This window comes from Leptopilina heterotoma, unplaced genomic scaffold (genome assembly GCF_015476425.1).
Source record: "Leptopilina heterotoma isolate Lh14 unplaced genomic scaffold, ASM1547642v1 Lhet_183, whole genome shotgun sequence".
Lineage (NCBI taxonomy): Eukaryota > Metazoa > Arthropoda > Insecta > Hymenoptera > Figitidae > Leptopilina > Leptopilina heterotoma.
The window spans coordinates 2,304,074-2,320,656 of record NW_025110901.1 but is presented as its reverse complement, the minus strand read 5'-3'; the positions used below and the strand labels follow the sequence as shown (position 1 = coordinate 2,320,656).

Below are 16,583 nucleotides of genomic sequence, written 5' to 3'. Positions count from 1 at the left end.
AAAAATACTAACATTTATACATCATTCAAAATTGATCACAAATAATTAATAATTTAAGTACAAAAAATTATGTAAACGGTTTACTCCACTCATTTCTAATTAATACAGATAAATTAAATATAAAGGCTTCTTTAGTTAAATAATTCCCGTTTTACGAAAATCAAAACAATATTCTCTAAGACAGAACACAACTGAAATTTAACTAAATTCCACAGAAAGTTTGCATTAAATTAATTTTTAAAAAAAACTATATATATAATATATTACATTTGAGACTTTACACTAATAAAACTTTCATGAGCATAAATCGATTTTTTTGAGAGACTGAAGAAAACGAAAAAAACAAATTAGTGCATATTATGCCCTTTTGTTTCTTACACTTAGGAGAGATCTAGTGCGTCGACAATTTTTCAGGGGGAAAATAATTCTAGAAATTAAACAAAAAGAAAAAAATTATTCATTTTGAATATCAATGGTATAAGGGCATTTTTTCACTTATTCTAGAATCAGACCATAAACTAACACCTAGGCTTATTTTCTAAATCTATACAATTGTACATTTTTTCTTAATATTATAATTATCATCACAATCTTCGCAGAGTAATACTTTGTTTTCAATGCGTATTATAATATGTTAAATTAGAAATTTCACTGGACCCCTGTTTAGGTTCTTGGGCTTGCGTTAGTTGATGGTCTGCAGGCCTCTATTTTGTGCTATTGGTATCTTTTGCAACTGGCAGTTATTTGCAGGAGATAATAATTCGAAGACAAAGAACATTATTATCTTTTTTTTCTGGATTAAGAAAAATTAAATTCGAAGAATGTGCCACACTTCTTTTTTATTCTTTCATTCGTGTATTAAAGTAATAAAAAAACAAATAATACTCTCTATGTACAAAATAACAGTTTTTTTTACAAATGACTAATGAGATTGAAGTTCGCAAAGGTTTTTCGAAACATTTACAAATGTATTTTTTTAATATTAAAAATAAATTTTTTTTATCAGTTAATTTATCTGCAAAGATTAAGAAATTAACTAATTTCAGATATTAAATTAATAATAAATACTTAAGAGACAGTTAACTTTTTTAACTCAATATAACTTATATCATCTCAATTTTTTTTGGTTTTTAAAAATCTTGCGGACTTCAGACTCTCTGACTAACATTTTCCCTGCTTTAAAAAAAAGCTCACTTTCTTTTTCTACCGGGAATTAATTTTTTTTCTTTGCTTTTTCCTTTTTTTTATTTCCCCAAAATTTTGAACGTTCAAAGGAACGAAATTTGTTACCGACAAGTTCTAAACGTTCAAATGAACGAATATTACTATCTTTAATATAATATTAAGAAAAGAAGTAAAGTTAAACAAATATAAGGTTTATTTTTCTTATACGTAATGCATTATTGTAATAAAATTTGATAAAAGAAATAATACAATTCGTACAACTGAACGTTTAGAACTTTAGGGACATTTTTTTCAACTAAAACATTTGAAAAAATTATTACACTGATTTAAAAAAATGTAAAATTTAATTAGTTTAGGAATTTAAATTCTTAATATACAAAATTGCATTTTTAATGGAGCGCGTGAAAATTTGAGAGAATTTTATTAAAAAAAAATTTTCCTATAGCTGAATTAATCTTAAAAGAACATATTCAGTGGTAAATAACGATGTCAATTTATAAAGATATGCGTACTAATAACACGATTTGAACCAGTAATCTCTAACATTCAGAGCTTTAAACGTGTACTGTGTCATGTCGAATGTGCATCAGATAATAAAAAAATTAAAGAAATGATGAAGTGAATGCACAAATATATGCATTAATATAATAATTAAATCAGTAGACATATACTTCCTAAACAGTACAATTCCAATCCTATACCCTGTTACACAAGAGAATGCTGTCGTAAAAAGACGAATTTTCGTTCAGTAAGGGAATTGATACTATTCGCTAAATTTTTTATTTTAGACGGCCCATTTTCACAAACAAAAATTTAATATTAACTGTTTTTTTTACTATTACATACCATATCAATTGTAGCATAATTTAAAATAAAGTCATTTTGATTCTATACTTAGAAAGAAAAATTAAATATCAGTAGAATCGTCAAAAATAATAGACTCCAAATATGTTGGTAAAAATTTATTAATTTTAATATTTTATTGCCTCTACTTTTTTATATTGGTATCCTCATAAACGTGGGTCGCTAAAACATGTGTCAAAAAAGCTTGGTTTCTAGATGAGATATTACAATGTAAAACTACAATTAGTAGGCAAGATTTTCATTGGCTATAGGATTTTTGGAAAATACCATTTTAACATTTTTCTCCACCCTTTAAGAAAAAAAAACTGCGCGTCGAAAAGCATTCTCTCGTGGAACAGAGTATAGAAGGGCATATTCTGAGGTAAAAGATAAAGTCAATGCACAAAAATATGCATTTACGTTCTAATGAAATCAGTAGACGTTTACTTCCTGAACAGCACTGTTCCAATCTTAGAAGGACATATGTTAAAGTAAATTATGAAGTTAATGCACGAAGATATGCTCTTACGTACTAATGAAATCAGTAGACGTTTACTTCTTGAATAGCTCAGTTCCAATATTAGAAGAACACATTCTAAAGTAAAAGGTGTAGTCAATGCATAAAGATATGCATTAACCTAATAATGAAATCAGTAGATCTATACTTCCTAAACAGCACAGTCCCAATCCTAGAAGGACATATTAATAAAATCATTAGATATATACTTCCTTAACAGTACAGTTCCAATCCTAGAAGGACATATTCTGTGGTAAATGATGAAGTCAATGCATAAAGGTATGCATTAACATAATAATGAAATCAGTAGATCTGTACTTCCTAAATAGCACAGTCCCAATCCTAGAAGGACATATTAATGATATCCTTAGATATATACTTCCTTAACAGTACAGTTCCAATCCTAGAAGGACATATTCTGTGGTAAATGATGAAGTCAATGCATAAAGGTATGCATTAACATAATAATGAAATCAGTAGACGTTTACTTCCTGAACAGCACAGTTCTAATATTAGAAGGACACATTCTAAAGTAAATGGTGTAGTTAATGCATAAAGATATGCATTAACCTAAAATGAAATCAGTAGATCTGTACTTCCTAAATAGCACAGTCCCAATCCTAGAAGGACATATTAATGATATCCTTAGATATATACTTCCTTAACAGTACAGTTCCAATCCTAGAAGGACATATTCTGTGGTAAATGATGAAGTCAATGCATAAAGGTATGCATTAACATAATAATGAAATCAGTAGACGTTTACTTCCTGAACAGCACAGTTCTAATATTAGAAGGACACATTCTAAAGTAAATGGTGTAGTTAATGCATAAAGATATGCATTAACCTAATAATGAAATCAGTAGATCTATACTTCTTAAATAGCACAGTCCCAATCCTAGAAGGATATATTAATGAAATCAGTAGATCTGTACTTCCTAAATAGCACAGTCCCAATCCTAGGACATATTAATGATATCCTTAGATATATACTTCCTTAACAGTACAGTTCCAATCCTAGGACATATTCTGTGGTAAATGATGAAGTCAATGCATAAAGATATGCATTAACCTAAAATGAAATCAGTAGATCTATACTTCCTAAACAGCACAGTCCCAATCCTAGAGAACATATTATCGAAATCATTAGATATATACTTTCTTAACAGTACTGTTCCAATCCTAGAAGGACATATTGTATGGTAAATGATGCAGTCAATGGACATAGGTATACTCGTTAGACATTGTAAAGAAAGTAAATGACAATATTGTGTCGTTAGGGAAGGCGAAGCTAGAATCATATCCTGACGCGAAACATTATTTCTATTTATCAAGCATTGGATGAATTACCGGTCAAAATGGAAATCGTAGTGGGATTTCCAAATTATGACTTTTGACAAAAGTAAAAATTCAACATGTCGTAGTTGGTGGTTTTTTAGTCTGTTAAGTATAATTTCCCTTAAGGGGATGTCAAAGTCAAATAGATTTTTGCATTGAGCTTCAATGGGAACATCTCATCGACTTTCACATCGTCTTAAGAAAAGATTCAAGTTTATTTAAAATCGATATAAAAATATTCAGATATACGAAAATTTTTTCTTACAAAATTCTGTGGGCTGGGAGTAGGTCGCCAGCTTTTTAACCATTTTTCATTATATTTATTTTGTTATATATTTTCTTTTTTTTATTATACCAACCCCATAAACCTTGGAGTGCGGAATCCAAGGTATCTGTAGGCAGATTTCCCAAAATTCCCTAAGCAAAAAAAAAAAATTAAAAGTAGTAATAAAAATATATTGAATCATTTGAACGTTCAAAATTTTAAGGACATTTCTTTTTTTTTGTATTTTTTTGAAGAAGTTGCACATTTTGTCAATTCAATTTCATTTAATGACATTACTTTGGCTTTTCTCCGTTCGATACCTTTAGCAGCAAGAGACACTCGAATTTAAAATTACATGGCGACTTCACAGAAAAAAATCTTGTCTGAAATGATTTCATTTTTGAAATACAATTAAAAGAGAGAATAAAAATATTAAAAACAGAATGTTTCTGTTTATTACAAATTGTTATGGAATCATTCTACGTACAAAGTCATTGTCGAAGAATTTTTTTTAATAAATTATTTCACTTAAAAAATATAAAAATACCTTGAGAATTTTTTTTTTGGTTTTAATTTCTCGACTTTGTACCTAATGTAGTGAATGATTCTCTTTAAAATTATAAGACTCAGTTCCGCACGTTTTTAAAAGTGAAATTGTTTGGAATTTGAATTCATTTATTATTTTAGGTTAAATTTATCATTTTTGGAGTAAAAATACAATTGAAATAAAAAGATCCTTGAATTCCTTTTGTTTTGAAAAACGTTACGGACTTGAGCCTTAATCAAAAATTTAGAAATTTTCTGCGATGTTTCCAATTCTCGTTTAATAGTTTCTTTTCTAAAAAGAAGTAAAGAAGTACTGATTAAGAATAAATGTTTCAAGATTCAAATAAAGAATCTTTTCCAGTTTCATGTTTCCAATTTTTCCTTCTGCAAGCAGTTGTTCGTTTCTTCTGCATGGCAGAATTGTTCAGTTTTTTAAAAGCGCACAGAAATAGATGAAGAAAAAAAAGGAGTAAACGAGATTTAAGAAGGAAGACCTTCAATCTCATGAACAGTTGCATGACCGTTGGTAATTTCTACGGGAGATTTGGGACTTTCGTTGGCGTCTGTTGGACCACTCTCATTGCTACTGCTGCTATCACTCTCGCTATCGACACTCGAAATAGAGCTATTTTGTCTGTGATTTTTGTCAAGTCGTCCCTGATACGAAACCGGAACTGGTGAAGATTCGGGACTCCTTTGAGAACAATTGCCCCTACTCTGATTATCATTACTCGAACTACTGTCGCTATCACTCTCGCTGTCGACGCTCACACTTTTGTGCCTCTGCCCACGCAATGATTCATTCTCCCTCTTGAGCTGTTCATTCTGCTGGATAAGATCGTCGATTCGTTGTTGGAAATTTTTCAATTTTTTCGCCGCCTCTAAATCTTGTATCGTGCCATTTTTCGATTCTGCTTCCTTATTATTATCATCGTTTGAATGCAAATTTTTCGCTCTCAATCGTTTCGTTAGCAGATCGACTTTTGCCTCGAGTTGAATGTATTCTTGAATAAGTTGTGCTTTGGTCATTGATCCAAGTCTCTCGGCATGAAGATCCTCGTAGGCGGTTTTAAATTCTTTAGTGAGAAATTCCTCTTCGTCTTCGGGCGATGAATAAAAGAAATCCTCATCTGAATCAATGCTGAAACTTGAATCGCGTGTACGTGGGGGCGCTGAGGGCTTTTGAAATGAACGCGGTATGTCGGAGGCACTGGCGCTGGCTAATTTTTGTTCCAGATCGGGAAGATCGTTGTGGTCCTCGATTAAAAACTGATTTGTATTGTAGGGAGCTGGAGGTTGTCGTCCAGTTTTTGTTGGCCTGCCAATTCGATTGCGAATTCTCTGCTGATAGGAGGGTTGTTGCTTTGAGTAGGGCTTCAATTTTCGATGTTTCGGTTTACCGCGACGTGTTTTTCGCTTTTTTGCCGCAATATCAACTCCATCCTCGGTGTGCATTCCGTCCTGATCTCCGCTCCCGCTTCCGCTCTCGAATTTGCCGCATCTTCTCACAAAAGGTTTCTGTTGGAAAATATTATTCATTATTAACTTTTTCATTTATTGCTAATGAAGAAAAAAATATATGTTCAGGGTGGTCACAAGTTTCAGTTTATTAATTTTCCTGACAATTTACTGACATTAAAATTATTTTCCCTGACAAATTTCATTTACAGAAAAATATGAAAGTTTACGGGAAAAGAGTAAAATTTATTGAAATTGAATAATTTCTAAAAAATTACAACTATAACTAGTTTGTTCTTTCGCAAAAACAAAAAATATTGCTTCAAAGTTTTCTAGTTTAAAAAAGTACCTTGAACGTATTCTTAACTCCCTAGGTAAATGAAAATAGAGAAATTTTTATCACTAAAAACCCCAAATAATAGTTTTCAACGCTAAGCGTCGACGCTAACTTCAGGGACATAAAGAATTAGTAAAATTATTTTCAGTAATTTTAATGACTGCAAAGCTTCTCTTTCATTCTGAATTAATAAAAAAAAATACTAATTTCAATCAGTAAAATATTCTACTAATTTGAATAATTTTTCCCCAAAAAAAATAGTAAAAGAATTTTGAACTTCTAAATGAAAATAGTTAAATTCAGAGAACTGACCAAATAATTTATCGTCACTTGAGCGATAACTGGTTAAAATACAATTTATTTAAATCAATAACGAAAATTATGTTCTGTTATTTGAATAATATTTATTTGCTAAAATAGCAGACCTCGGATCGATTTCAAGTGTTTCAAGGCACAAGAAAAGTCGCATTACTCGAAGAAAAGTACAAAAGAAAAGTCGAAAAATTAGTTTAAAATTAGTTTATTTTATTCGGTGTTGTCACAAAAATTTAATTTTGTACTTCCCTGACCTTTCACTAATTTCTAAATTCAATTATTCAAAATTCAAAATTTCAATAACTTTTTTATATAAATATTTAAATATTTGCTATTTATTATTCCACAAAAATTAAAATTTTTTAAATTGTAATTTCAAAACTTTTGAAATTTAATTACCTAACTCTAAAAATTAAAAGTTCTGTGATTTTTCCAAAAATGAATTATTTTCTAGAATTTCAAATTAAACTTGTCCTCTAAATCAATTATTTAAATACAAAAATTCAATTTATTGTTTATAATAATTATAACTCTTAATTGTTTTTTTTAAGTTATTAAAATCAATTGTTGAAAATATGTAATTAAAAACATTGTAAATAAATTAAATAATATTAAAAAACAAAAAAAAATTCCTAAAATGATTGATTTCTAAAATTATTTTTAAACAAAATAAAATTTTTGAAATATAATAAATTTTCAAATTACATGGAATTGAAAAATTTCTAAATAATTGAAAACATTTTTGCACAATTTAAAAAAACTAGACAACTTTTTAAGAATTTTATTCAAAATTTTAAAAAATGATTGATTTTTATTCTAAAACCTAGTTTTTAGAAAATATATTTTTTTTAAAGAACTTGAATGTCGATATTTTAATTTTTGGAAATATATAATTGAAAATAATTGATTTAAAAAATTGTAAAAATTACATTTCTTAAAAAAATTTAAATATAATTTTATATTATTAGGTAAATAAATAATTTTCTGAAGCTATAATTTTTATTTCATGATTTTTCACCAAAATTTTGAAAAATTCGAAAATTTTCAAACTTTGTTATTAAAGATCTTTGAAATTTAATTTTTAAAAATTTTAATGAAATTATTTAAAAAATCGATTACGTTTAATAGAATTTTAAAAAATTTAAATTATTTAAAATTTGTTTAATCATATATTTCGAAAATTATTGACTTTTTATAAAACAAATTTAGGGAATTTAAGAAACTAATCAATTTTTAGAAGAATTTTATTTCAAAATTTTGAAAATTATTGATTTCTCCAAAATTTCAATAATAATGTCAAAAAATAGATTTTTTTAAAAATATTTAATAAAAATTCTTTTTAAAATATTTGAAAAAAATATATTTTTCAAAAAATATTTTAGGTTAAATTTTGTAGATATTTGAATTTTCGGAAATATAAAATAATTGAAAATATTGAAAACAATTGAATTTTAAAAAATTGCAATGAAAATGCTCCTAGAATTACCATTTAAAAAAATATATTTTAAGAAAAAATCTGACGGACAGTCAAAATAAAAGTTAGTCCAATGTCATAACTTTGTATTATTTTAAAAAAGAAATATAAATAAATTTTGAATTTGTTTTGTAAAGAATTTAATTTTCAACATTTTAAACAATTAAAAGGGCATTTAAACGAAAGTTACAATTTTTTTGTCAATTAGAAATAAATTCAAAATTTATTTGTATTTTTCTTTTAAAATACAAAAATTATATGACATTAGACTAACTTTTATTCAGATTTTGTTTCTCGTATTCTTTTCCTTAATTTGAGTCATTTTGCACTAAAAAAACGTTTAAAAAATTTGTAACTTCTAAAAGAAACCGTTAAATTTGAACAACGGACCAAATAATTATCGTCACTTGAGTCATAATTGGTTAAAAATAAAATAAAATTTCTTCAAATCAATAACAAAAATTTATGTTCCGTTATTTGCTAAAATAGTCGCAATTATAATCATTTATTCCAATTAATATTTGCTTATTTTATTATTTTTAAATTGCGAGCATTTATCATCAGCAATATTGAATGAAAAAAATATTCAGTTATTAATTCTAATTTTTCAATAACTTGAAATGTCATATAATATAATATAAAATGCTAAGTTTCCATGACTTTCACTTATGTTGTTTTAATTTACGCTCTTAACATCTGTTTCACAGTTGTTGACATTACACAATCAAAATAAATGAAAGAAGAAGGAATTCAATTTTGATATACCAAACATAATAGTAAAATAAAAATAATAAATAAATCCGTTAAAGTCAAAACTATTAAATTAACATGAAAAAGGGAAATTTTAGATAAGATCGAAATTAACTGTTTTCAAACTAATGTCTATATAATATTAGATGTAAATTAATACAAAAGACATCATAAATAAATCTACTGCTTGAAACTAGTTATATTAAATTAATCAGATTAAATTTACTGACAATTAGCGATTAAATTCTGTTTGAAAAAACCAATGTCCTAAAATGTAAAAATTAAATAATATTCAATATTTTAATTAAATTCTAATTAAATTAAAATTTTGAAGCAATTACAACTCTATTGAAATTTTACTTTGATTGTAATGTAGTTACAATTTTACAGAATAGTAAATAAAATAAATAAATCCGTTAAAGTAAAAACTAAATTTTAAATTATTTTAATTAAAATTATAATTTAATTAAAATTTTAATAAAATTGCAATTTAATTTCTGCCTTAAAATAAGATTCACTTTGTGACTGAAAATAATATTTCTAAAGTTTAGAACATTCAAATGAACGAATCAATAAAAATTTGATGTGTCACGTTTTAAAAAAAATTATGTAATTATAAACTTTCTAAATGTTGAATTAATTAATAATAATGAATTAAATATTGAATTAAATAATAATAATTAATAATTTGAATTAATAATAATAATTTATTTAATTTTAATGAAAAATTGACTCATATGTTCAAAACTTGTGGATCACTATTGTTGAAAATAAAACTTCCTGGTCACAATGATAAGGACAAAATATTTTCTTTTTAATTATCCATTGATTAATTGACTTGAACAAGTGACAAATGTAAAAAAGCAATATATAATTTCTCATTCACAATATTGATTGTCAATCGAAAAGGTTGCCATATCATCCATCCTGAAATATCTGTTCCTGACATTTAAAATGTCACCGTTTCATGTGTGTGTATTTTTAAAATTTCAATTCATAAGTTAATAATTAAAAAAGCATTAATAACGAGTTACAACTCGTGACTATAACAAGTATAATAATTCTTTAACACAAAAAAAAATTAAACTGAAAGATTGAAAGAGCGAATATTTTTTAACACATTTAGTGTTTAAAATTTTTAAAAAATTTAAATTTTCATAAATTCTTAAAATTAAATAAAAATTATTAAAATAAAACAAATCATGACTTTACTGACCCAAGACAATAATTGTTACGTGTAAGGAAAATTTCATCAATGTTTTTATATTTCGATTTGCTTTTTTTATATCGTGTTATTCAACGTAGTTAAAATAATAACTTGTTAATGTTAAAAGTAAATAGTTAAAAACTAGTTAAAAATAACTACTGCACTAGATAATTACTTTTAAAAAAGTAGCAAAAAGGAGCTTTAAGAATGAAAAAAGTACTAAAAAGTCTTTAACGAAAAATTAAATTTGACGATTGAAAAAAACTTGTTTCAATCGATTCACAAAAATTTGATTCAGTATTTCCCTGACTTTTGGAAAATAATAAATAACTAATTTGTTATGTTAAATATTTAAATAATACAGTTTTACAAAAATCAAAATTTTCAAAGACAAAACATTTAAAAATCTTTTGAAATTTAATTATTTCTAAAAAACTTTATATTATAAGCTTCTATAGTATTCAATTTTTATCTAGAATTTTTTCTTAAATTATTTTTTAATTCAATATTCTTGTTAGATACTTTCTAGGAGAATTAAATTATTTAAATACAAAAATAAATAATTGATTGAATAATTGATTATTTCTTAAAATTAAATGTTTATAAAATATTTTCTCAAAATTTAAAACAAAAAAAGTCGTTATTATTTAATTCAGTGTTGCAACAAAAATTATATCTTACTACTGTAATTATTGTCCATGTTTTTTATTTAAAGTTATATTTAATAAAGAAACTCTTAAAATTAATTTATGTTAAAAATATTTTTAAACAATTTTTTAAAGATGTCTTTCAATAAAATTATACATATAGTTAAAAAATTTCCAAATAATTAAATTTTAGTAAAATGTTCTAAAAATAATTAAAATTTGATAAAATCTTTTTAAAATAATTGAATTTTGGTAAAATCGTTTAAAAATAATTGAAATTTAACAAAATTTTATAAAAATAATTGAATTTTTGAAAAATATAAAATAAATAATCAAATTTCTGAAGAATTTTAATTATAAATATGAACATGATTTTTAAGAATTTTTAATAAGAATTAAAAAAGTAAATTTATAAAAAATTTAATTTACTATCTTCGAAGATAATTATTGATTGTTTAAAAGTTATGATAAAACAATTCTAAGAATTATTAGTCAAAAAAGTCCCATTGTTGGAAAATAGTCGAAAAAGTCGCAATTTTTTAAAAATCAGTGAAAAAAACTCGCATTTTTGGAAAAAAGTCGAAGAAGTCGCAATTTTTGAAAATAAGCCAAAAAAGTCGCATTTTTTGAAAATAGTCGAAAAAGTCATAATATCCAAGACCTATATTTTAAATAATTGGAAATCTGTCAAAATGTTATTATTTATGAAAATAATTCAATTTTTTATAAAGAATTTTATATAAATTTTTTTTCAAAATAATGGAATTCTTTTGTGAAATTTTATTAAAAAAGTAGATAATGAAGATAATGGAATTTTAGCGAAGAATTTCTTTATTTGGAAAAATTGAATTCTTGCCAAAAATGGGGCCGTTCAAAAAATACGTAACGCTATTTTTCGGAAACTTGGACCCCCCCCCCATGTAACGCAATGTTGTATACATTAGCGCCATTTTTTCTGCTGACCGTAACAAATAGCTCGACCCCCCCTCCCCCCAAAAAGCGTTACGTATTTTTTGAACGGTCCCAAAGATTGTCAGAAAATTTTAAAAAATACATTAAATCGTTAATTTCATTAAAATTGTTTAAAAATGTTTCTAAGAATTCTATTAAAATTTTTGAGAATAATTTCATTATTTCAATTATTAGCTGATGTTAAACTAATATAATTTGTGCAAAAAAAAGGAGAAAAATTGCTTACAGTGGCAAAAATATAAAAAAGGTATCAAAATAGTAGCAAGTTGTAAAAAAAAGTAGTAAACAGTAGGTTTTAGTAGATGATTGCGAAGCATAAACATTTCGGTACCATCGAGATTATTCCAGAAATAAAACACTTTTTAAAATTAATTATCATAGAACTAAATATGGTGAAAATTCTATATTTACTTCAGAATTTGCAGTGAAGCAAATACTTTTCGTATAGCAACTTAGATTTCTTTACCTAATCATTAAATACTTTCATCATTGCTTTACGTTTATGGATTTATGATTTATAAACAATTGGCTACCTACCTTAATACTAAAAACTATTCTTATTTCTTATTATTCTTTTTCTAGTCATTTTTTTCAGATCACTGTATTTAATTTTAAGAACTATTTTTACTAAAAGGCATTTTTTTCAAGTCCGTCTATATTTACTAAGAATAAAATATCTAAAAAATTTAAAAAATGCTTCAATTTTTTATTTTTCTAATCATATTTTTTTTATTCGTTTTACAATTGGATGGAATATTGTCTACTTTATTTTTTGCAATTTATTTTCCTGTCATGCAGTGTGTTTTGTTTTTCCAATTATTCATATAGTCAAAGTAAATTTTGAAACTACGTTCATATTCTTTGTTTAGCAAATTTTATCAATAAAATTATTTTTTTGCGTAATTATATTTAAAAAAAATTGTTAAAAATATTAGTCGTTTGAAAAACGTATTGATTGTAATAAAATTTGGAAAGAAGAATTTTTTTTGCAAAGTCTGTTACGAAAATTTTTGAAAGAAAAAAATAGCAGAAAATTCAAGTGTAGAAGAATCGAAATATTTAGTAGTTCTTTTTTCTAAATAGTAATTTTTGAATAACATGTAAAAAGTGTATTTTTTTTTAAAACAAAAATAGTTATTCTTACGTGTCTATAGCTGTCGTCAATTTGACACCTGGAAACGGTGTTTTCACCGGCAGAGAGCGGCACTGTCTTCGATGTCGAGGAAACGGTTGTCGATGCCGCGCTGAGCGTCGGATCCGCCTGTACGCCTTTTTCGTCACCGAGCTCATCAACGCCGCCCGAACTTTTTTCACCACTCAATTCATCCTCATGCTCCTCCATATTCGTAATATTATGCAAAATACGTCTATTCGCGATGGCACGAGCACTCATCACCGTCACAATATCAATAACACTGTTTAATTAAACTTGAACACAAGAACTAAGAGCCATATGCATTTACCGTAAACAGCGACTGAATCGCCATGTTTGATTTGTTCCGTGATTCCGTGCGATAGCGAAGCGCAGCATGTTACCAAATGGTGGGGGCAATTTCACCCAAGTGGGGGAACTTTATTCTCCCTCTTCCTTCCTTCATCTCTTTTCTCACATACAGACACACACACACTAATACACTTAATATTGTTTGCTATGGTTTTGTTAATATTTTCGAGAGTTAAACATTCATTACGCATGTTCATTGCGTCCTTATGGTACAGTCACGGTATTTCAATATTGTAGTCTCTTTATCTTACTAAAGTCCCTCTCCCCCCTTTAACCCCCTCGCGCCCTAACATAATTCTAACTTCATTTGTGTCATCTTCTTCTTCCCCTCGGTTCCCCTCCAAAACCCTACCACACACAACACCATAATAACTGCAATCGTTCACAACGTTCACTACATTGTGTGTGTGTCTTTCTCACTTGGATATATTAGTTTTTTTTCCGTCTCTCACTGTCTTCCTAAGTCTTTCTTTTTTTGGCTCTGGTAATGTCCAGTTTTCTTTTTTCTCCTCTTCACTGAACATTTCTCTTTCTCTCTCTCTCTCTCTCTCATTCTCTTTCTTTCTCCCTTTTTATTTTGTACTTAGTGCCCTACGTTTTGGCCACAGCTGGTTTTTCTTATTTCTTATCCTATACACTATACCTGTCATGCCAGTAGGAGCCGTTTTAAAAAAGAAAAATGAAATTCAGTTATGTGCAGAGACTAAAGGGCCTATAAAACTTCCATACGAAATATAACCCGATTGCCAATTATTATTGTTCGGGGAAAATGCGAGCAAAATGTTCAATTTCAAAGTGAAGAATCGGTATTGTGTTTTTTTTTAATCAATTATTATATAACTTTGGAAATTTTATGATTCTCATAACCATAAAATCGATTGATCCATATTCGGAAATTTTCATTTCATTTATGTATCCAATAATTGTACGGTTGTGGCAATCGTATAGTATAAATAATGTGACAACAAAAATAGACATGTATCTCGGAATCTGAATTAGTAGAAAATTACTAATTAGGGGTCGTTCATAAATTACGTAAGACATTTAGGGGGGAGGGGGGGGGGTCTTCAAGTTCTTGTAATGAATTAATAATTTTTGACTAAAAATTAGTAATACTAATTTATTTAATAAACTATTCGGTGCTGTTGAATTAGTCAAAAGTGACTACTTAATTTAAAATAGAGAGATTATTTTTATATTCGTTAATTGAACATTTTGTTATATTATTAAATATCTATTACTATTATATATTACTATATTATATTTTTCTAAATCTGAATTAGTAGAAAAGTTACTAATGACAAAAAGTTGTCCACCAAATGATTTAGTAATAATTTTACTAAAAATTAGTGAAAATTTACTAATTGTTAGTCAAATTTTACTAAATGATTAGTACAATTCTACTAATTGATTAGTAGAATTCCATTAATTAGTAGAACTGTTTGTCTGTTTTGTTCGTAGTCGATAAAGCAGTTTCCCTTATTTATTTAGTGAAATAAATAACTAATTTGTGGAATTTTACTAAATGTTAATCAAGTTTTACAAATTAGTAATAATTTTACTAACAATTAGTGGAATTTTACTAATTGTTAATTGAATTTCACGCAAATTAGCAATAATTTCTCTAACAATTAGTCGAATTTTACTAATTAACAATAATTTTTACTAACAATTAGTCGAATTAGAAGTAAGTAGAAGAGTTTTATCTATAGTCGATAAAACAGTTTCACTGATTTATTCAGTGAATTAAATGACTGGAAATTAATGGAATTCTACTAATTTTTAGACGAATTTGACTAATTTTTTTTAGAAAAGAAATTCTTTGAATTTTTTTCCATTAAAAATTTTAAAAATTCAATTATTTTCAAAATTTCTCAAAAATATAATTCCGAAAATTCAAATGCATAGGTACAAAAAATAATACAAACATTAAAAGTTTTCAGAATTATTTTTAACATTTTAAAGAAAAAGAATCATTGTAAACATTTTTTATTAAAATTATTCAAAAAATTAGTTTTTTTAAATTATACAAAAATGCTTTTAAAAAATTCAATTATTTTTGAAAAATTACATTAGAATATTTTTAAAAAACTAATTATTACAGTTTGTTTTATCACAATTTTTCAAGATTTACTTATCTACCAACAAAGTAAAGTAAATTTTTAAAAAATTTATTTAAAAATTTACTTTTTTAGAGTCTTATTAAAATTTCAGAAAAAATCATGTTTATATTTATAATTAAAATTCTTTAAAAATTTGATTATTTATTCTATATATTTTTCAAAAATTAAATTATTTTTAAAAGATTTAGTCAAATTTCAATATTATTTTTAAACGATTTTACCAAAATTCTATTATTTTAAAAAGATTTTATCAAATTTCAATTATATTTTAAAAAGATTTTACCAAAATTCAATTATTTGGAAATTTTTTAATTTTTGTTTATTTTTATTTTTGTATATATACATATAATTGAAAGACGCATCTTTAAAAAATTATTTTAAAATATTTTTAACAAATTAATTTTAAGAGTTTCTTTATTATAATTTTTAAAAAATATTATGTCTTAATAACTTTAAAAAAACATGGACAATAATTACAGTTACAAGATAAAATTTTTGTTGCAACACTGAAATAAATAAACGACTTTTTTGATTTTTTTTTGTATTTTTAATCGACTAAAGCGACTTTTTTTTGTTTCTTAAAGTCGATCCAAGGCCTAAAAATACAATTTTGTTTTCATTCAATTTTTTGAGAATTTAAAATAAATTCACTCAAAAAATGCAATTATTCTTAAAAAATTTTTTTTCAATTTTTTTTAAAATTATGATAAAATACTATATATAGAAATTCAATTTTAAGAAATAATGAATTTTCCAATCCATTATTTATTTTTGTCTTTAAATAATTGAATTTTCATATAGAACTTTCTATTAAGAATTTGTTTAAAAATTAATTTCAGTTAAAATTTTAGAATTTACATTTACTTTAAAGTCAGCTAATAATTATTGAAATAAATAAATTATTCTCGAAAATTTTAATAAAATTCTTTGAAACGATTAAATTATTTTCCAAAATTTTAAGGAAATTTTTTTTGGCAAAAATTCAATTATTCTACTAAGCAGTTAGTAAAATGTAATTAGTTGTTAGTAAAGGTATTACTAAATCATTAGGTGGATGACTTTTCGTCATTTCATATTAGTAACTTTATACTTTAATAATTC

The 16,583-nt window shown here is 25.5% G+C and overlaps 1 protein-coding gene across 1 annotated transcript; it reads right to left on the bottom strand.

Moving 5' to 3' along the window:
- Positions 1–4,309: 4,309 nt before the first annotated feature.
- Positions 4,310–13,380, bottom strand: LOC122500387 (protein HEXIM1-like). The gene is made up of 2 exons (XM_043609298.1): positions 13,000–13,380; positions 4,310–6,213 (listed from the first exon to the last, which is right to left on the bottom strand). Exons 1-2 carry the CDS (start codon positions 13,246–13,248, stop codon positions 5,176–5,178), a joined length of 1,287 nt encoding a protein of 428 aa, XP_043465233.1. The 5' UTR covers positions 13,249–13,380; the 3' UTR covers positions 4,310–5,175.
- Positions 13,381–16,583: the final 3,203 nt, after the last annotated feature.

Coding starts and splice junctions, on each gene's coding strand:
- LOC122500387 (XM_043609298.1), bottom strand. CDS start 13,248: ATGAGTGCTCGTGCCATCGCGAATAGACGTATTTTGCATAATATTACG. Junction 6,214..12,999: donor TTGACGACAGCTATAGACAC/GTAAGAATAACT, acceptor ATTTTCCAACAG/AAACCTTTTGTGAGAAGATG.